Here is a 22,617-nt window from a genome sequence, read left to right as displayed (position 1 = left end):
CCCAGTACAAAAAGGAAAGGGATCACCAAGCTCACTCTGGACCTCCTGTAATTCAAGCACCGTTTAAAACTGCTTGAGGGGGAGAGATATTGGCAGGAGAGAATTGGCAGGCAGTAAGAAAGGTTAAACAACTCCCACCCCTTTACCCTCCAATTCTTTCCTGCAAGAGCTGGGAACTCTGTTTCCCTCATGACTTCTATTTCCGCCCATATTGTTCCATATGTGTGAGAAAGAGGTTTGTCCTTCAATTCACAGGAGGTAGCTAGCATACCATTCTAAGATTAGACAAGAGCAAACTAGCTATGGACCGTGGCCTGCTGGATTGGCAGCTGCAGATGCTCCCAAATATCACAATTGAAGGAAAACCTTTAAAACAGAAATGCATATACTAGGGTAAAGTGTACATATGCACACATTACTGAAAATAGCATTAAAATGTATCATATTAGGGAAAATAATTTTGCAAAAATGTGTACAATAGGCAAAATTATTTATAAACATATGTAGGTTTGGGTAAATTAGGACTAAAATGCTTATGAATTTTTATGAAGACTAAAAATAAATAAATCACCAACTGATCTGGAACTTAAAACTGGAAAAATTAGAAACTGAAACAGACAGATTTGTCAATCCCAGCCGCTACTTCATTTTAACAATCTTGAGATTGTTCCAGGTTGGGTCTCTATATCTCTGTAGTACAGTATTAATATTTGACCTCACATCTGCCCTCTTTCTGAGAATCACAACCATACCTATGAGTTCTCTGTCTGATGAGGACTGGATAACTACCGTATTTAAAGTCCCCAACAACAGCAGAGCATTACACCAAAGGGTTGAGGTGGGTGGAATTAGACTAGTGCAAAGTTGACAGCACAATCAGATGGAGCCAAGATGCGGCAGGGAAGGAGTGGGACTTCATTGGAATATTGCGCCAACCCACAAATCTGCCCTGCAACATTGGCAGCAGAACACTACACATGCAAAAGAGGTGGCATAAACATTCCCAGTCAAGTCACTGGATGTCCCCAAGAAACTGTCCCCCCACTTTTCCTCAGAGCTGCAGTGGAAGATCGGATTCTACCTAACTCTGCAGCCCATCACATCACGTCACAAAGGAAGAATCAATATGATTTTTGCCAATGGAAGTACTGTATTGCATCACTAACCACCTAGAATTGTTGGAGGATATCCACAACTGTGCAGATCTTTATATTATATCAACTAGTAATTTGCAAGAAAACAAGAAGCAGAGAGGAGGAATAAACTGACAGTTTTCACTACCAGGATAAGTAAATAGCAAGCTTGACCTGGAGTTGGGATGAATAGCAAAGTAGTCAAGTTTCCAAATGACACCAAATTATTCACAGGAAGATTGCATCCCAAGCAGACTGAGAAGAACTCAACAGATCTCTACATATTGGATGACTGCCAACAGAATGGCAAATGAGATTAAGCATAAGTGAGTGCAAACCGATATATCCTGGTACAAAAAAAGAGAGAAGAAAGAACCATCTAAATTGACTATAACCACTCAGGAAAAATGATTCTGAATCACTGAAAATGTGATTCCATGTGTTGCACCAATGCTAAAATGAATATTCAGAATTAAAAATAATACCATTATATAAATCTACACCTGTGCAAAGCTGTATGCAGCTCTGGTTTCCCCAGCTCTAAAAAAAATACCAATGAATTGGTGAGGTACAGGAAGGGGTATCTAGAATGATCAAGAAGTGGAACATTTTCTCCACAATGAATGGCTTAAAAACTGGAGTTATTAATATTGTGGACAGTTACAGCAGCCTCATACCAAGGTAGACTATCAGATCACATCTGCATACAGTTTAAGCACATATAATACACCTACAACACAACTTTGTTTTCACAGACTTGAGACTCTTGTGGACATTGTAAGAAACAGAAAATAGTCTAATTTATATATGGTTCCTACCTAAGATTTGTGTTTCTTTAATTTTAGTCTAGTGTGTCTTTAATAATAATATGTGCTTTTGTACATCTGATATGTATCATGTAGGTATCAAACACACTGAAACTACTATATTTACAAAAATATGCCTGATATTAAGAGCTGGAAGAACAGGGTCACACAGCTCTCAACAGCCAGTATCTTAAACACAATAACAGAATATTTGCAAAGGATAACTGCTTCTCATAATCCCGCTTAGTAAAAAAGAGAAAGTTGCAATGGAAAAAAATTCATCCAGCTGCATCTGTGAGTGTCAGGGAAAGACACTCAGAGGAAGTGGGCCTTGTTCCCACAAGATAATGGAATGACCCCGAGGCTAGCTTTATCAAAACGTAAGTTTTTCTCTTCTCTTTAACTTTTTCTTCCTTCTAGAATAAGCAGTCTCATTTACAAACAGTGAAGGAACAAGAAGATTGATACTGCTGTTTATGCTTTACAATTCTTAAAATAGTTGAGAGGTATTTCAACACTGGAAGAACAAGGGCCAACACTACAGATAGTTTGAAGGACCACAGTTTATGGTCATATATGGTATGTTGTTGTTGTTTAGTCGTTTAGTCGTGTCCGACTCTTCGTGACCCCATGGACCAGAGCACGCCAGGCACTCCTGTCTTGCACTGCCTCCCGCAGTTTGGTCAAACTCATGTTCGTAGCTTCGAGAACACTGTCCAACCATCTTGTCCTCTGTCGTCCCCTTCTCCTAGTGCCCTCAATCTTTCCCAACATCAGGGTCTTTTCCAAGGATTGTTCTCTTCTCATGAGGTGGCCAAAGTATTGGAGCCTCAGCTTCACGATCTGTCCTTCCAGGGAGCACTCAGGGCTGATTTCCTTAAGAATGGATAGGTTTGATCTTCTTGCAGTCCATGGGACTCTCAAGAGTCTCCTCCAGCACCATAATTCAAAAGCATCAATTCTTCGGCGATCAGCCTTCTTTATGGTCCAGCTCTCACTTCCATACATCACTACTGGGAAAACCATAGCTTTAACTATACGGACCTTTGTCGGCAAGGTGATGTCTCTGCTTTTTAAGATGCTGTCTAGGTTTGTCATTGCTTTTCTCCCAAGAAGCAGGCGTCTTTTAATTTCGTGACTGCTGTCACCATCTGCAGTGATCAAGGAGCCCAAGAAAGTAAAATCTCTCACTGCCTCCATTTCTTCCCCTTCTATTTGCCAGGAGGTGATGGGACCAGTGGCCATGATCTTGGTTTTTTTTATGTTGAGCTTCAGACCATATTTTGCGCTCTCCTCTTTCACCCTCATTAAAAAGTTCTTTAATTCCTCCTCACTTTCTGCCATCAAGGTTGTGTCATCTGCATATCTGAGGTTGTTGATATTTCTTCCGGCAATCTTAATTCCTGCTTGGGATTCATCTAGTCCAGCCTTTCGCATGATGAATTCTGCATATAAGTTAAATAAGCAGGGAGACAATATACAACCTTGTCGTACTCCTTTCCCAATTTTGAACCAATCAGTTGTTCCATATCCAGTTCTAACTGTAGCTTCTTGTCCCACATAGAGATTTCTCAGGAGACATATGAGGTGATCAGGCACTCCCATTTCTTTAAGAACTTGCCATAGTTTGCTGTGGTCGACACAGTCAAAGGCTTTTGCATAGTCAATGAAGCAGAAGTAGACGTTTTTCTGGAACTCTCTAGCTTTCTCCATAATCCAGCGCATGTTTGCTATTTGGTCTCTGGTTCCTCTGCCCTTTCGAAATCCAGCTTGCACTTCTGGGAGTTCTCGGTCCACATACTGCCTAAGCCTGCCTTGTAGAATTTTAAGCATAACCTTGCTAGCGTGTGAAATGAGCGCAATTGTGCGGTAGTTGCAGCATTCTTTGGCACTGCCCTTCTTTGGAATTGGGATGTAGACTGATCTTCTCCAATCCTCTGGCCATTGCTGAGTTTTCCAAACTTGCTGGCATATTGGGTGTAGCACCTTAACAGCATCATCTTTTAAAATTTTAAACAGTTCAGCTGGAATATCATCACTTCCACTGGCCTTGTTATTAGCAATGCTTTCTAAGGCCCATTTGACTTCACTCTCCAACATGTCTGGCTCAAGGTCAGCAACCACACTACCTGAGGTGTACGAGACCTCCATATCTTTCTGATATGGTATATTGCACTTCCTGAAAAGTTAACAGATATCCGGTTAGCTAAGGGCCAGGCCAAACCTGATATTTTTGAAGCAACTTGGTTCCCTTTCATGTCCTTTAATTGTCTGTGGACAGCAATAGCCAACTAGGGTTCCAGGAATCTTTTGAGCGTTGCTTGATTATTCTAAAGAGAAGGTATACATAATAATCATCCATGGTAACAAAGAACAAAAAAGACAACCAACACAGTAAGATTCTGTCACTGCCAGTTCAAGTACATACAAAGACCAGGGAGGGCACAGAAAAGCAAATACCAGTAACAATCATGGATGCAAAAAGGAAGCAGCAATGCTCAAAAGATTCCTGGGACCCTATGATATATATATATATATAGTGCTTGCTTCAACTGAGGCCATTTACACACCATGCATTTCAAGCAGATGACTTTCCACAAGGAATCCTGGGACCTGCAGTTAGCTACGTGCTGGATTGCAATTTAAACAGAAAAACTTACACCGGTCAGAAAGCTCATTCATATTTCAAATGCCTCTTTCCATATTAACTATGGTCTGTCATTTGTAATATATGTAGTGAGAGACTCATCAGCAATGGTTAAATTGCACGTCACATGTGAAAATGGTCTCAAAGGGCAAGCATTTAATTTGTGTTCTTTTACCACAAATATATTGCTTCAATTGTTAAGAGGAGGCAAGTGTTCTAGTAACTTAAAGAAGCTAGTAAAGAAAGTTGGTTAAAAAACAGAAAACAGGCAGAAACAGTGATCCCCCCCCCAAAAAAAACTGTTTAGGGGTACTCTCATTTTGACTCAAACCCCCCCCCCATTTTATAGTTCAAATCAGGAAAAATAACTACAGTAAATGGACAAAAGTACAAAGATTCACAAAATGTTTAGGGGTATGCGCCCCCCCTGAAAAAAAGCACTGGACAGAAAGAATACTTGCTCAACAAGAGAGTGAATCAAGAGAGCTACTATTGAGATTGTTAACTCTCTTCATGGGCTCAGCCAAGGCAGAAGTTTCTCAGGAAGTGGGTAGACTCATGTTGGTATGTAGATTATTTCCCTAGAAGGAAATTCCACAATGCCTATTCTGATTGGGAGCACACAGGAGCACACAGGGGGCCCTGCACAAGAAATAGCACATATTAAGAGTTGAGTAAACAAATCGCTCCATTCTTACCAACTACACTGATCTCTGAGTGAGCATCCTTTTTCTACAGCCAGCCTTAGTTTTATTTCCCCCTCTCCGTATGTCATGACATTTGGCAATCTGACACACTCCTTTGTAAAGAGGAAATTGTGCAATTTTCCTTGCATCCTCTGCAGTTAAGCCTCTGCTGGTGTTTAATAAAAAAAGTAGCTGCAAATAATCAAATCTAATATATACTCAGGCTCCAGATGCACCCTTTCTACAAAACTAAATGTTGCTTTTCAGATGGCTGAAGTTATTTTGTTAAAACTCCCATGTGTATTACAAGTTGAACCTTTGCTGTTAAAAGTAAGCACCACTGAGTTCATTGGTTCTTGCTCCCAGGAAACTGCACAGGATTGCAGTCACACTGATCCTGATAAACTTACAGTAGTATGTTATGTACTGCTGTTCCATGGTGGTGTGTATAATAATGGACAAACACAGTTGCCTAAATTTTTGGATTTTTGTTGGACTGTGTAGGGTCTGTCATGCTCTTGTACTTCAGAATTTACCACTGGGGAGGAGGGGAGGGTGGAATCTTTTAAAGCAGTCCACCCCCTAGCAAATATTAGTATTAATTGTAATGACAGTTTCCTACTTGACAATTCTCTAACTCGTGTCATATTTAATAATTGTAAAAGTGAGTAGCTAATTATTTGTCAGTGGTGGACAGAATTCAAGATGATGGCAGTTCTTCTGGGAAAGACGTAAATATTATTGCCCTAATTAAGATGCGGGTTCTCAATATTTTCCTACAACTCTTGAAAGTTCTTTCAAGGAACACCTTGAATAATGCCAATAGTTAATGATAATCAATAATCATAGAATTAAACAAGTGCATGAAAATATTCAAATGTAGATATATCAATGTTAATGGAGATGTTTGTGCATGAAATTAATACCTGAGGTTGTCAAAGGCAAACTTTAATAAAGTTGCAGGAAAAGCAGAGACTATAGCTGACCTGAGTTAAAGGAAACATTCAGGAACAGCAGGAGAGTATAAAGGTAAAAATACTTGCCATATTTCCTATTTAAAAGCAACTGTCTCTACAGTTTGAATAATGAACAGTATTTCTATTTAGAACTAGCTGGCCAAGCCACGTGTTGCTGTAGATCAGGCATCCCCAAACTGCGGCCCTCCAGATGTTTTGGCCTACAACTCCCATGGTCCCTAGCTAACAAGACCAGTGGTCGGGGATGATGGGAATTGTAGTCCAAAACATCTGGAGGGCCGAAGTTTGGGGATGCCTGCTGTAGATCATCCCTCTGATTCCCCCCACCCTGTCCCGATCCATGAGGTATCCCACCCCTCCTCCCTCCAACCCCCTGGCTCATCCCTGTGTTTTGGTAGGACACCCTTCCCTCTGTTTTACCCGGGGAGTGTTGTCCCCTCCCCCCTGTATCGCCATACATTGGCCCCTGCGCACGCATCGTGAACATTTTTATATATTTAGATTAAAAATTTTTGAAATAAGAACATGAGAAGCAGAAGTTATTATTGTTTAATTTTATTTTTGGGGTTGTCATTTATTTTGGTGGGTATTGTATGATTTGGGTGTTGTTGTGTGTTTTAGTTTGTGTGTGTGTGTTTTGTTATTTGGCTATTCTAATTTTGCAGTAGGTGACCCAGAGAACCTAGAGAACTACTTTAATAATCCCAACCCGGGGGGGGGGGGGAATCAAATAGCGAAGACCCACAGCCCCATAGCAACAGAAGGCGAGTTCTGAAGCACCCAAGCTGTTCGGTTCCATACAAAACCCAGGAAGTGGCAAAGGGAAGGTAGGAGATTGTAAGGGGGGGTGTTGGCCACTGCAAATATCCGAGGACTTAAACTGGGGAGAGAAAGTGCATGGTTGTTTTTTTAAAAGACGCAGAGGCTTGCAATCAGTCATAGTATAAAGCGTAGGTTAAAAGGGGCATGACTGCCCTTACTTAAAATGGCCGCCGGAGCCTCGCATGTGACACAACGCCCGCTAAATTTTAAAGTAAAAACCCCTTGCCATGCCCCCAAGTGCGTTGCTGTGGGTTATCCCCCCCCTCTGGGCCTAGTGGGGGCCTGGCAGGGGCCTACATAAAACAAAGGCCGTGCTGCGGCCTGCGACCCGGGCGCTTGCCCTTCCCCCCCGGGCCTAGTGGGGGCCTAGCAGCCTGGCAGGGGCCTAGGGGTCTGGTAATGGCCGCCTTGGTGGTTTCAGTTGCTTGGTTGATGATGTCATTATTTGGTTTGTGGGTGTGGTGTAGATTTCACAGGAAGGGAGGGGGTGTACTGTGGGAGGAAATGCACTTGAGGGTGCTGTTTTACTTGGTGGAAAAGCAGGTTTCTACCTGCGCAGGTGTGAGATTTGAGGGATTTTTTTTCTGCAAACACTCGGGGAGTGGCATGGATCGTTGTGTCCAAATTTCAGGACGATTGGTCAAGTGGTTATGGAGAAAAGTGGCGCCCACACTTTCACCATTTTTACATTTTTATATATATAGATAATGTTTTCATAGATTTCCTTCCTTTTCTCAATGGTTCTATAACTTCTTTGACTGAGCAATGTAGAATAGCATTACACTGTGTCAAGAATTCCTGTGACAGCTACAAGTTCAGAAATAGAACCTGGCCAGAGAAATGCCCACTCTCTGTTTGCAGTTTTTCTCATGAGGGTAAATTTGAGAGAAGGCTAAACTTGGGTTAGCTTAGAAGGGGTAATTTGCTTTGGGGCCTCTAGAAACACTCAGCTGTGAAGAAAATGCAATACTGAATTCAGAATTGCTAAAACTGTTGTCTGAGGGAAAGAGTTATGCCGTGCAGACTAATACCACTGAAACACACAAGAGCCAGGAAGAGCCTTATATAGCACAGTTATGCACAGTTACCCAGTAGGATTTTTTAGCTGATGTTTAGTTTTTTGAGTCTGGCTTTACAGTAAGTTGTTATGCTTTTCTTCTTTCTGTGGTATGCAAAGAGCAAGCGGCCCCTTCTCCTTAAACATTGTCTGTGCAGATTAGTGAAGTTGGCAAAATTCTTATGAGTAACCCAACATGGAACCATAAATCCCTTTAATCAGAAATATGACTCAGCACATGTGCACTACTTTTATTTTGTATTTTTGTGAGTAACTTGGGTGCCTCATTTTGAGACAGAAAGATGGACTAGAAATGTTTTTAATAATAATATTTTATGTGTACACAGCAACTTTCCAAGGTAAATGTGCATGGCTTGCTCCATTTTACAAAGAGGAGATATTGCATGCCTGAGGGGAAGTAGAAAGAAATGGCCACGTTTACAATAATCAATGAAGTCCAAATTAGCGTTAAGACTGAAATTTTAAAGAAACATACTTGGAAGTAAATCCAGTTGAAATCACTAAGGCTCAATTCCTGATTAGCTTGGTTTAGGATCTTTCTGGATACTAAAATTAAGGTTGCAATTCCATGCACACTTACTGGGCAGTAAGTCCCAATGCATTTAATGGAGCTTAGCTCCGAGTAGACATGTATAGGATTTCACTGCACCTGTTCCCAGCATATTCTCAAACATGTATGTCTTCTGCCAGAACAAAATGCTTCCCTACTTGTATCACTGTTCTTCCCATAGGAATCCCTTTAATCTTGTATCATATAACAAGGCAAACTGAAGGTAGGCTGTGGTTCACCAGAGGACCTCTGGCCAATTCCTGGTGGACCACCTAGTGCCTACTGGTTGCTAGGATTCAAAGTAAAGTATGCTGGATTAAATTATCCTTGGGTTGATTTAGCCGCTTTAAAGCAAAAGTGCATGCTCAGTACCAGCTATGCATTAACTATTGAGATATCCTGAGTATGCTCTCTGGTTTTGTCAATTTAAAAGACTTCAGTTCACCACAGTGAAGTGAGCAGTAGTGGACAGTGGGGCACGGCATTCACCTGACCTACGGTTTCACAGGACCTCTGGTTGCCCGAGTTCCTGCTTTGTACTGTGATAGGGGTGTAGTGGGAGTGAAGTTGGTGTACTGCAAACACACCATTGGGAGTATCAGGGGTGTGTGTGTGTGTGTGTGTGTGTGTGTGTAAAGGCATCTGCTGCTCTACCGATTTTTGCCTCTGGCCAAAGATATATACCCCCCCCCCAGAAAGTTGCCCATGAGGGAATGTAGCCCTCAGGTTGCAAAAGACTCTTCATTTGGTTTATAGTAGCATATGAAAAACTGAATGTAAGGATTTGTTATTAAAATTGTGTCATAAGGTGAAATATGCAAAGATCTAAGATCACACAGGAAACCAGTCTCAGACTCCAATTCTATGCATACCCATTGAACTCAGTAGCTGTACTGCAAAGTGACCATTTTGTTCTAGAATAAGTAGCGACCCTCCCTGAAGAGAAAACAATACCAAGCAGTGGTCCTCCTAAGACGGTGTGTGCAAATACTGTATACAAAGTTAGAAATAGCCAAGTCTTGGAACTGTCTCAGTTTTTACTCCACAGGAGAAATAGCATCACTGGCTTCCTTCCTTCCTTTCACAGCTGGCAACAGCTGTTGTAAACACTGGGCCTCAGCTCGTCTGGACCGGGGTATCTTTCATTCTCTGAAGTATTCACAAGCCTGTCCTTATTACAGAATGTTTAAAACTCAGAGGTGGTTGTGCCAAAGTGAAGAGAGTACTAATAAACAACCCAAAAAAGAAGAGTGGGCTAATCCAGTAAGAAGCACAACAACCCCATCTCCAAAAGTTTAATCATTTCTTTTCCTGTGTCTCCAAAAATTGCAAAGTTCATTTTGGTAAACATTGCACATTTGTTTGGTGAACGAAGGTTTTAAAACTTTTATCTTTTAAACCAGAAAATTATATAGTCTCTCAGCTATCATATGGATAAATAAGACCTCGCCTACACACTGGCTGGCAGTGCTCCACATGACGAGGAACAAGGAAATGGAAAACAAGGCTACACATTATGGTCATAAGAGTGTAAAACTCACATAACATGAACATATGATTTTCCAGTGGACTCCTTTGACGTGTAGACCAACCCCCCTCCCCCATGCCACTCTTTGTTGATCTCTGGTACTTCAGCTGTGAAGTCATGTGTCTCTCATTCTGGGAAGAACCCAAACAACAAGGTAGATTTGTTCACGGTTATATGTTAAAAGCCATTACTTTCCTTCTTCTGAAGCAGCTTCTCTCCCATGATCTCAATATGCAAGCCTTTGGCTGCTCACCACTACCTCCACCCTTTCCTCAGCCCATGAGACTAGTTAATGAGGGAAGGGAAAGCAGAATCGCCCATACAATAGAAATGATTTTCAAGTAACAGCTTTAGTGCAAACAGTACTGTATTCTCAGACTCTTACTTCCACATTCCTATTTAATGCCAATTCCAAACAAGCAATTTGTATGTTTATAATAATGGATCAACACTTGTGCTTTAATTTTTCAATTCTCCTTGAGGGCATTGATATAAGAACTATTATGATGATCTCCTGCACTTCAGAACTTATCCATTTTAAGTGGAGATGCCTGGGAATGAATTTGGGGCTCCTACATTGCTGGGGCCTGGACTGGATGACCCTTGGGGTCCCTTCCACCTCTACAATTCTATGATTCTGTAAAGAACAACAACAATAATAATAACAACAACAATAAAAAATTATTATTTATACTCCGCCCATCTGGCTGGGCTTCCCCAGCCACTCTGGGCGGCTTCCAGCCGAATATTAAAAACAATACAGCCTCAAACATTAAAAACTTCCCTAAACAGGGCCGCCTTCAGTTGTCTTTTAAAAGTAAAATAGTTGCTTATTGCCTTGACATCTGCTGGGAGGGCATTCCACAGGGCAGGCGCCACTACTGAGAAGGCCCTCTGCCTGCTTCCCTGTAACCTTGCTTCTTGCAGCGAGGGAACTGCCAGAAGGCCCGAGGCTGTTTAGGGCTTCAAAGGTCAGCACCAACACTTTGAATTGTGCTCGGAAACGTACTGGGAGCCAATAAAGATCTTTCAGGACCAGTGTTATATGGTCTCGGCGGCCACTCCCAGTCACCAGTCTGCTGCATTCTGGATTAATTGCAGTTTCTGAGTCACCTTCAAAGGTAGCCCCACGTAGAGCGCAATGCAGTAGTCCAAGCGGGAGATAACTAGAGCATGCACCACACTGGTGACACAGTCCGTGGCCAGATAGGGTCTCAGCCTGCGTACCAGATGGAGCTGGTAGACAGCTGCCCTGGACAGAGAATTAACCTGCATCTCCATGGACAGCTGTGAGTCCAAAATGACTCCTAGGCTTCACACCTGGTCCTTCAAGGGCACAGTTACCCCATTCAGGACCAGGGAGTACTCCACACCAGCCCGCCCTCTGTCCCCCAAGAACAGTACTTCTATCTTGTCAGGATTCAACCTCAATCTGTGCTCTGCTCAGCTATGGCCCCTCCCCATTTCATCAGCCTGTTAAGAGGAAGCAGGACTAATCCATCACCTCAGTTGAGAGACCAGCAACAGCTGGCTCTTCCTCTCCTTGAAACGTTTCCATCCTAGCTGGATCTTGGAAACAAAAAACTAGTACCTGAATCTGTTTATTTCCTCCTTCTTCCCCCAATCTATTTTCCTTTTGTGTTGTGAGGACAAGCACTATCTTACTACGGATCATTGTAAGCTGATGTGGGAGCCGTTTTCAACCAAAGAGCAGGATAAAAACCCTTCAAATGATCAATACTATTGGATCCCTGTTGATCACAAATTGAAAAGGCCTTAGCAGCTGGGAAATGCATTTTTGCATTGAGATTAGCCGTGGTATAACAAAAGTAGGTGAGACAGGTGGTGGTGTAGTGCGAATGACTTTTCTTTACAGAAAGTATTAACACTTGAGCTATTCTTTTAAAGTAATAAATCTGAGGAAGATACATTCAGGCTGTTTTCACACACAATACATCAACAAACCCAGGGCTGCCAGTGCATGTGTGGCACACTTAGCAGGCAGTCTTAGATCTCTGAACAGTAGATTATGATGCATGTATTTTCAAAAAACAATTTGCCACTTTTACACTATATAGTTTTTTGGTATATCCTTGCAAGTATAATATTTGCATTCAGATGTAAAAACAAACTGCAGTTTGTCATCATGTGATCAAAGTACAGTGAACCTTGCGCTCACATGCCTTTTCTTCTATTTCCCATTCATTTGTGTGTAAAGGGAATAGATTAGCTAAACTCCTATGGTTCTAATTTGCCACAAAGAAGCAGCTCACCCACCACCCTCCAAACCATGGTTTTGAGGGTTGTCTGAATTGAGTCACTATGGAAAGTGATCCTTAATTATGGAATATCACTGAAATGTGCCTATACCAGTATACTGGGGTGATAGCAGTCCTTTTTAAATTTCAGATATTATCCCAAAAATAACAATCCATGAACTTTCCCTCTCTATATGAGCAAAAGGACTGTAGTGAAGAATAGAATAAATGGCCACACCACATTTAGGAAGAATATATAACGCTTTTGTAAAAAAACAAAATATGCCAGGCTAATCCACCAGAATTCTTTGAAGGCACTAATCTAATATGTAGATAATACTGATCAGATAGATATTGTATTTCTAGTCCTTCAGAAATCTTGTATGGTGCATTACAATTACAAATCCCATGGCAAAGTGTTCTTGAAAATAGCCAGGCAAAAGAAGAAGGGAATGATCTTTCATTGACCAGCAGTTTGTTAAGAGTTAGCAAATTAAGATGTAAGCATAGAATCATAGAGTTGGAAGAGACCACAAGGGCCATCCAGTCCAACCCCCTGCCAAGCAGGAAACACCATCAAAGCATTCTTGACATATGCTTGTCAAGCCTCTGCTTAAAGACCTCCAAAGAAGAAGACTCCACCACACTCCTTGGCAGTAAATTCCACTGCCGAACAGCTCTTACTGTCAGGAAGTTCTTCCTAATGTTTAGGTGGAATCTTCTTTCTTGAAGTTTGAATCCATTGCTCCGTGTCCGCTTCTCTGGAGCAGCAGAAAACAATCTTTCTCCCTTCTCCATATGACATCCTTTCATATATTTGAACATGGATATCATATCACCCCTTAACCTTCTCTTCTCCAGGCTAAACATACCCAGCTCCCTAAGTCGTTCCTCATAAGGCATCGTTTCCAGGCCTTTGACCATTAATGGCTGCTTTTCATAACAGATAAAGGTAAACAATTGTATGCTCCCATAGATCTGTGTTAGGCCTGTTCTGTTTTCTTCTTCCACTAAAGATAAGAGAAGTGAGGCACACATTGAAATGGAAAAACTGATACCAAGAAAATGAAGTGCAGAAATACAGAAGGGTTATAGGATAGGTTCAAAGCGGCAGATACCAGGAGGAATAAATAGGGATGATGACTTTGTATATGCTGCTCCATCCTACTTTTGTGATAACTCCTCATGCAAGTGATGGGCCTCATGGATTGATAACTGAATACAGGCCCCAAATCTGTTCCTGATCTCATCACATATAAAGTTAAGTGGGGTAATATATAATTCAAGCAGGCCCAGATGCAAAGAATGGGTAATGGACCAGATAGACCATCAGCCTGACCTAATATGCAAATTCTATTTTTATTTTTATTTTTTTAAAATCATATATTTAAGGCAAAAGGACACCAACTATCTTGCTTCCATAAGCTGATCAGTGGAAAACATTTCAACTCCATCTGCACATTTATATTTTCTGGCTTGCTGAAAATGTTGATTCTGGGAAACACAGTTAATGTAGAGTGTGTAAGCATCTCTAATCAAGCCAGCTTCAAAATGGTTGGGAGTTGAATGAAAGCTAAATTAAAGTGGCTGGCACAAGGAGAAGCGAAAGTGTCTGTTTCCTGTTGCTTCTATGCATTATGCCTGCTCTGCAAAGATGAACTATTTTTACCATTGCACCTGGCAAGGTTATATAGGCCAGCAGCTTTTCTGACCAGTTTTGTCAGATGTTGCTTACACAACTTAGTTTATTTCAAGGTCACTCCACAAAACTCTTGTGGCTCGATGGAAGTAGAAACTGCTTCACATGTACTACTACGTTGTTGTTTTTATGAGGATATACGTTTGACTTTTATTACACCTGTTTTGCAAAAGTCCATGAAAGAATCCGAACACTATAGTTTAAAACTCCTGGTAGAGGACAAGAATCCTGAGACTACATTAAATGTAGCCAAATTCTGTGTGTCTGCAATCAATCGTAGGAAGCAAGTGGCATCCCATAATGATCAAACCCCTAAATGTTAACTACAGGGGGGTACGCTAATAATTAATTTTTATTTTTATATTTAAATCCTTGTTATATTCATAAGGTCCTTTGTATTTTTGATATGTTTTATGATCTGTAATATTGTGCGTGTAGATGCTGGTCTGCGACCGTATTAATAAATTCATTCATTCATTCATTCAAGGTCACTCCACAAAACTCTGTAAGGTTGTGTGCACAATATACCTTTAAAACACATTGGAAGCCCCTCTCCCACAAGAATAATGGGCCCTGTACTTTGTTAGGTGTTGCTGGGAATTGTAATTTGAGATAAAGGCTGAGCTAGCTGTGCGTTAAGGTGGCAATGAGTACACAGCCCAATACTACAGATCTGTGTCCCTTACTTTAGACCAGGCACCCCCAAACTGCGGCCCTCCAGATGTTTTGGCCTACAACTCCCATGATGCCTAGCTAACAGGACCCAGTGGTCAGGGATGATGGGAATTGTAGTCCAAAACATCTGGAGGGCCGAAGTTTGGGGGTGCCTGCTTTAGACTATTGGACTTATAACAGTGAGATTGAGGAATGGAATCTTGATAAAGGAGCTTGTAAATCTTAACACTCCTCTGAAAAATGACTTCTTTGAGACTTCTCATTTTTTGGGGTCAGACACATGTCTACTCAAAAGTAACCCCCAAAGGGCAAGTGTGAGAAGCCAAATTCTCTGTTTTCTCAGCCACACAAGTATAGAAATACTTGATTTATTGGGCTGATATTTTTATGTAACATTTCTTATATATGTTCAATTCTGCAAATGGCTATAATTTAATTTATTATTAAGACACAGCTCTGGAAGCAAAGTATTCATATTACTGGAGCTGGCAAACTAAGATGATCAAAGGTAGAGGGTGCCAGAAGCACTTTATATAATTACAGGAAACATTTGAAAGGAATGGAACTAATTTCTCCCAGGGGAAAACCCAAAAACAATAGAAGCAAAATAAGAAAAATATAATTACTTTAAACCACGAGGCGGCAGTTTTTAATCTAAAGTTCTAAAACTAGGTCATATGTCAATTTCCTCAAACTAATTGATTACTTACCTTCAGTTCTTTACACTTCTTTCCCCCCCAGAGGAACACCCCACTCCTGCCTGCCTCCAGTTCAGCGAAAGGCATTTTTGAATGCTTCTCCTATTCTGATGGCCTAGATGTGACCACTGTTTGTTCCGGATATAAGCTGGTAGCTACTTTTTGCATGTGATTCTCTCTATACAGCAATTAATATCTTGTGATCCGATTTGCCACTGCTAGCCTCTAAATTATAAAAAAAACGTTTGGGCTTCAGAAACTTGACATTATAAAATATTTCATTGCTTACGACACTGATTAACTGTTTGCTTCCTGGGAAGCAAATCTATGAGAACTATTTTTTTGAGAGGCTTTGCAGACTTCCATATGATGAAGGAAAGCATTGGCAAAGATGTGTTGAAAAGGGCCAAACCTGAAGCTTTTAACCAATTTGATGTGCAACCGTCCTCTCTCAAACAACAGCTCATCCTGATAGGTTACACTCAGTCTTAATTTTGTTGTTGTTGGCATCCATCTGTCTCGAGAGACAATGGAAGAGTGAGTGAGTAATCATGATTTGTTTGGCAGGCTGGCTGAGTTGGGAACTCCCAACTTTTCCCTTTAGGGCAGGGCTGGGAAGCAGGTGGCCTGCCTGATGATGTTGGACTCCAACTCCCATCAGCCCCAACAAGCATGACAAATAGCAAGGAATCATTGGAATTGGAGTCCAACAACATCTGGATAACCATAAGACTGCCTTAGAACATTGTATCATATTGATGGAGAATCTTAGTTTAAGAATTAGATGTATTTTTACATGATGTCAGGAGCTGGAGTAGGTCGGGGGGAAGGGGAAAACCAGTGTCACGTGATAACATCAAAATGTGCCACCACCTTTACCTTAGCAAGTCCTTTTTCAAAGACAGTACACAACATCCAGTCTGTACACACTAGATGGCAGAGGACAGGATAGCCATGTTGCTTTCATCCTTTCCTCTTTTAAAAACAATTTGCACTCTAGCCCAGCAGAGGGTTGAATGCTTCCAGAAAATTAAAGGTTCCACTAGAATGGGTTTTTTTGCAGGTGTATTCTGAAACATGTGACTGATGCAATAATAAGACATTAGTGGTGGATTTATACAGGACTGACCACGCGTGCTATGGCGTGCCTGGCGTGCTATGGTCCATGGGGTCACGAAGAGTCGGACACGACTAAACGACTAAACAACGACCACACATCCTTTTACTTTTCTTAGTTGTTCTGCAATTCTTCCCCAATGTTACATTACTGCTGTCTGAAGGAGCTCTCCTGCAGTTTAGTGCAACAAAAGCAGGACAAACCCTTCAAGCACTAGAACATTTGTAGCATAAAAAGTTACAGGATTTCAGCAGGGCGTTACGGGATATGCACAGATTGGAAATGAAGCAATATGTTCCACCCCAAAACTTTTGCAGGTCCAAACAGCACTGAAAACAGGATTGCAAATAACCACCCCGATGCTATCATGAGCACAAATAATCATGAATACACAATAAAAAGGATATTTGTAGAGGCCCAATAAACAAACTAAATAAAAGGCTCACAAAATGGCAGCACACTGGAGAAGGCTTGCTGTCAGCCACTTTACCAAACAAAAAATAAAATAAAACAAGCCTAGTAGGATGAATGCTTTCATACTGGGGTTGCAATGGAGATGGGGGGGGAGCACACAGCTTGTAGAGATTTAAATTAGTTTTCAATACTAATAAAATAAAATCAAAAAACGGTGTAGCTGTGGAGACGGATGGGTTGTTCATCGCTAATTGCATCACAAACACAGAAGCTTATTCTGCAGCAGTCATAAAAGCAATCAATGCTCTGGTGATGGTCAAATACAAAATGCTGCAATTTGACTGCAGGGAAAATGAGTTAGCCTTGCAAGGAAAGTGCAACATTGAGGCTAGATATGCAGACATTGTCCAGCATAGGTGTATTTATTATGCAATAGATCAACAGGGCAGCCTGAGATTTGAATGACGAAGCTAAGTTAGCATGGTGGAAAGCAGGAAGCAATGGAGAACACAGGATCTATCATATACATTGAAGACTATTAAGACTTGAAGAGCAAACATGTTCTTCTTTATATCTTGAATACTGTATTTATAAAAATATATGAGCAAAACCACTGCATTTTCTGGCAGCAATCTAAGCCCCAGCCATATTTTTTTAACCTATTTTCCTGCACATTATTAGACCTGATTACACATTATTTGGCCAACTTTGCCCCTCTCAGATATCAACCTAGACAGCATCTTAAAAAGCAGAGACATCACCTTGCCGACAAAGGTCTGTATAGTTAAAGCTATGGTTTTTCCAGTAGTGATGTATGGAAGTGAGAGCTGGACCATAAAAAAGGCTGATCGCCGAAGAATTGATGCTTTTGAATTATGGTGCTGGAGGAGACTCTTGAGAGTCCCATGAACTGCAAGAAGATCAAACCTATCCGTTCTGAAGGAAATCAGCCCCGAGTGCTCACTGGAAGGACAGTTCGTGAAGCTGAGGCTCCAATACTTTGGCCACCTCATGAGAAGAGAAGAATCCTTGGAAAAGACCTTGATGTTGGGAAAGATTGAGGGCACGAGGAGAAGGGGACGACAGAGGATGAGATGGTTGGACAGTGTTCTCAAAGCTACGAACATGAGTTTGACCAAACTGTGGGAGGCAGTGGAAGACAGGAGTGCCTGGCGTGCTATGGTCCATGGGGTCACGAAGAGTTGGACACGACTAAACGACTAAACAACAACAACTTGTTGTTGTTGTTGTTGTTGTTGTTGTTGTTTAGTCGAAATAAAGAAATGTCATCCAGCTCACCTAAAATCTTATTGAAAGAAATTCACTTGCCAGCTTTTTTCTGGCAAGGCACCTGAGCCTTTAATATTTGTATATCAGACAGAATTTCAACAGGTGAAGCACTAAATCACCACAGATTTTCCATGGGAAGAAAAACTTCAGCAGTTGGATTTCTGCAACTTGTGTGTGGTGAGTGATACATGGCATAATAAATTCTGCTACAAATAAAAAATGGAACCCTACATATGGTCCATGAGTGAGTGATAAGAAACTGAGCTCTAAGCAACAATGCAAGTTCTGAGAACATACAGCTATGACATTCCAAGCAGAGAAATAAGCTTATGTCTTAGCAGCAGATTATGTATATATTGTAAAGTTTAAAACTGGATTTGTGCATTCTGTCCCAAAGAACGTCGTGCCAGTTTCAGTTTAAAGGAAGGTAGACAAGAGTTTTAATTCCTTTGTGACAGGCTCAGAAGTGAATGAACTTCCACACATACTTGGACACAAACAGATTCCTGAAGCCAAATCAAATTAACCCACATTCTGTGAGGAAAGGGACATGAAAATTGCATTTCATCTAAAAGCTACAAAAACAACAAGAGCAGCAGCTCTTTGAGCTGTTTAACTTGAACCACATTTACTTGAGTCAAGTTCCAAAACAACACAGAGATAACCAAAGACCGAGACAGGGAGAAAGGTTGAATATTTTTACCTCTCTGTTGTGCAGGTGTGGGATGTTCTTGGGAAGTATTGGTTCCCCCATCCCCTTCCTCTTTGGAGCTTCCCTCTGTCTGTCTTGTCTGCCTGTACAAAGCCTTGCCACAGGCCGAAAAAAACACACACTTCTTGGGAGTGCTTAATATCCAAGCCCCAGCTCAGCTTAAAAACTGTCAGAGTCCTAAGTGGCCTGCACTAGAGAACCAGGAAGGAGGGGAGGTTGGGTGGGGGAGAGGAAGGGAGGGGTGGGGGAGGGGGGAGGCAAAGCGATCAGGGTTTAAATTTAGACATGAATCTAAACAGATACTGGCTTTCTCAGAGAATGCAAGAGAGAAAAAGACAGCCTATGCACCCTGCTTATTTCCTTTATCCTCGCTCTTATTTCTCAATTTTCTCCTTCCTCTTCTTGCAGCTTCTTTTTCCGGTGAAGGGTTTTTGTCCTGGCATCTCACCATTTTATTCTGCCCCTATATGGGCCAGCAAAAGTGTAGGTTTTTGTTTTCGTGGGAGTGGGTGCAACAAGGTCAAATGCATATACCGTGTCATAAATGGATAGGTGAGAAACAAGACTTATCACATGCACCTTTTTCCTTGTTATCCGTTGCATTGTACAAAGGGTTTAGGCACCAGGAAAAACAAGGCCTCACCAGTCCGGGAGTGAAAATATTCCACGTATGCTACATACACTTATCCCTCACCCTGCAAGAGATTAGGTAAGGTGCAGATTTCTTATGTAGGTCACGGTAGAGTTAAAACATATACACAGAGAAATACACACATGCACATGTGCCAAACTTTTGTTCATTCCGACAGCTCCTCTGCCAAATGTCACTCACTGAGGTGACAGTGAGGAGAACTCAAGAACAAGTTAGAAAGCAACTTTTGTAGCAATAATGCCCCACTTGAATTCTCCCATATTCTAGTTCTGGGCTAGAAGAGAGAGAAAAAGTAGTTTTAAAAGTATTTTCTGAAAGGCATTACTTCCCTTTCCACTGCATTGTTGAGACCCTATTTAGCTGTGGCAAGGAAAGCTTCCTAAAGACAAGTAGATTAGGGTTAACTAGAAGGCATTACAGCTATAATTGTATTCTGATTATTTTGTTAAATTGCAGCATGGTTTTTCTTGTTGCAAATGCTAGGGGCCTAAAATAATGTAATTTTTTTTCTCACACATTTGGCATGACTGCAACAATAACTGGAACAGAATTTCTTTCTACCACCATAAATTCTGGATGGCCGTCAAAGTCACTGGATTTTTTGAGCCAGTCTTGCTATTTCTTCCCTCCTCAATTTTCAGGATGATATAACACCACCCTATTGTAGGAACTGTTTTGCAGCAGTTTCTCACACACTATCAAATTCTTTGTGCAAATTTACACCATACATTTAAAGCACCCTTATATGTCATGGCTTCCCCCAATGGAATCCTGGGAACTATTATGTGAGTGTTGTTGCTGGCAGACCCCTCACAGTCACAATTCTCAGCAGCCTTAAGACACTACAGTTCTCAGCATTTGTTGTGGGGAGTCATGACTCTTAAGATGGTATAAGAATGCTTTAAATGTATTATAAAGAACGTGATCAAATATACAGCTACCTGGAGCAGGTTAATGAGGTATGCTCATGAAAACAGCAACCACCTCTGTGATCACACATTTTGGAAACAGTATAGCAGTAATCACAAAAATGGCCTAATTCAGATTAGCCTTTCACCACACAGGTGTGCCAAATTGCATAAAATAATTTGGAGTGAAGTAGCCCTTTGTGTCTTAGTGAGGAGTTGCCTTGCACCCAGTCCAACCACTAGGGTTGCCAGACTCAATAGAGGACAGGACTTCTGTGCCTTTAGTTGCCCTGCTCTCTTTTGAGTCTGGAAACCTTAAAGAGAAACCAGCAGACCCTTTGTTTAATTTCCAAGCAAAGGGTCTGCTTGTTTCTCTTTAAGGTTTCCAGACTCAAAAGAGAGCAGAGCAATTAAAGGCACAGAAGTCCTGTCCTCTGTTGAGTCTGGCAACCCTAGCAATCACTGGTTCATTCAACCCCACACTGTCTACACTGATGGGCATGGTGGAAGAGGAGATAGTCCACAAGGTGGGGAATATGAGAAAGTAGGTCAAGCCCCAAGCAGGGAAAGTATATTCATAATAAGGGATTTTGATGATAATTTTCACCTGAAGCAACAGATTCGATCCTTTGTTTCCCAGGGTCAAATTTGGCATGCTATTAATTGCAGGAATGCAATGAATGTGCATGCTTGAAAAAGTGCAAATAGCAGAAGTAGGGGAGGTAAGCAACAGCGGGACTGCAAGGGGAAGGGGGGGGAGAGTTTAACCACTTACTGTGATCCCACAACACATACACACATTCCATTGCTATTTAGCTCAGGAGGAAGCCTCCATCAGCACTGTTGTATCTAAGTTTTCTCCCAATACTTTCTGCTCTTTAACTCAAAACACTCTGAGACTACAGTTTCAGTTCCAGGAACTCCATAGCAAAATAATGACATTTTAGAGCAGGTGATAGTAGGAGGAGCATGCAGATAAAGGGAAGAGATAGGTTCACACAAACTATCACCAAGCACATCACAAGCCAACAAGGACTTCTTTACCCTGACATTTGACACCTGACGTTAGATAGATAGATAGATAGATAGATAGATAGATAGATAGATAGATAGATAGATAGATAGATTCACCATATTCTTGTGTCTGCAGTTTGTTTAGAACTGATTTTAATTTTGTGTTTTAAATGGTTGTAACCTCCTGAGACATTATTATTTATTAAATTTCCATATCATCCTTTACCTGGGTTTACACTATAAAAACACAAAAATACACAACACAGCAACAAAGAAAACAATACTCCCCCCAGTTTAAAAGGCCATAAATTGTTTAACTAGCCAAAGACCCTAGGTGAAGAGGGATGTTTTTGCTTGGTGCTTATGGTGAAGAGTGGGTAATAAATTGCATAAATAATGGCCAAAGGGGCAAGGGTTAATCATCCCCTTCCTCAGCTGCTTTTTCACTTCCAAGCATAGCCTCTGAATGCTAGCTTTTTTAAATGCAAAAGTATTGGGGGGAAAGACACAAGCTACTGTATGTTTTGCTTGGGCCTTAGGTGCTTTCCTCAGATGGTATGTCCTCATTCCACAGACACTAATCCTTGCAAGGGGATAAGAACAACTTTTTTACCCTTTCAAAACAAGGCAAGTTGCATGGCAACTGCAACAGGGCTGAATATAGGACTCTGGGTTAAGGGTATGTTATCTTTTTCTAGCAGTTCCTTTTGTTAGATCTCAGCAGGCAGCTTCCTCTTCTTGACGTAAGAAGCATACGACAAAGAAGCTGAAGCAGAGCAGCAGTGGAATGAAACTCTTAGTAGTTCATCTTTGCTGTACTGAGATACATAACCTCATTGTCTGAGCTTGTGACCAACCATTACCAGTTTTGGGAGGTCGAAACACTAGGACTGCAGTCTTTAATTGATTTGATCAACTAATTTGATTTTGATTATCTAACTGTTTAATATAAA

General features: G+C 41.2%; 1 protein-coding gene across 2 annotated transcripts in view; it reads right to left on the bottom strand.

Annotated features, from left to right (window-relative positions):
- Positions 1 to 19,304, bottom strand: part of RCSD1 (RCSD domain containing 1) — a 29,750-nt gene extending 10,446 nt beyond the window's left edge. The window contains exon 1 of one of the 2 annotated variants that reach the window (XM_035115441.2): positions 19,082 to 19,304. In XM_035115441.2, the coding sequence (XP_034971332.2) occupies positions 19,082 to 19,132 (51 nt within the window). In that variant the 5' untranslated portion in view covers positions 19,133 to 19,304. Of the gene's footprint in view, positions 1 to 15,569; positions 19,057 to 19,081 lie in introns of those variants that run through there. The other variant, XM_035115442.2, reaches the window with a different exon arrangement.
- Positions 19,305 to 22,617: the final 3,313 nt, after the last annotated feature.

This window comes from Zootoca vivipara, chromosome 4, assembly GCF_963506605.1.
Source record: "Zootoca vivipara chromosome 4, rZooViv1.1, whole genome shotgun sequence".
Classification (NCBI taxonomy): domain Eukaryota; kingdom Metazoa; phylum Chordata; class Lepidosauria; order Squamata; family Lacertidae; genus Zootoca; species Zootoca vivipara.
This window is presented reverse-complemented; position numbering and strand designations above follow the sequence as displayed.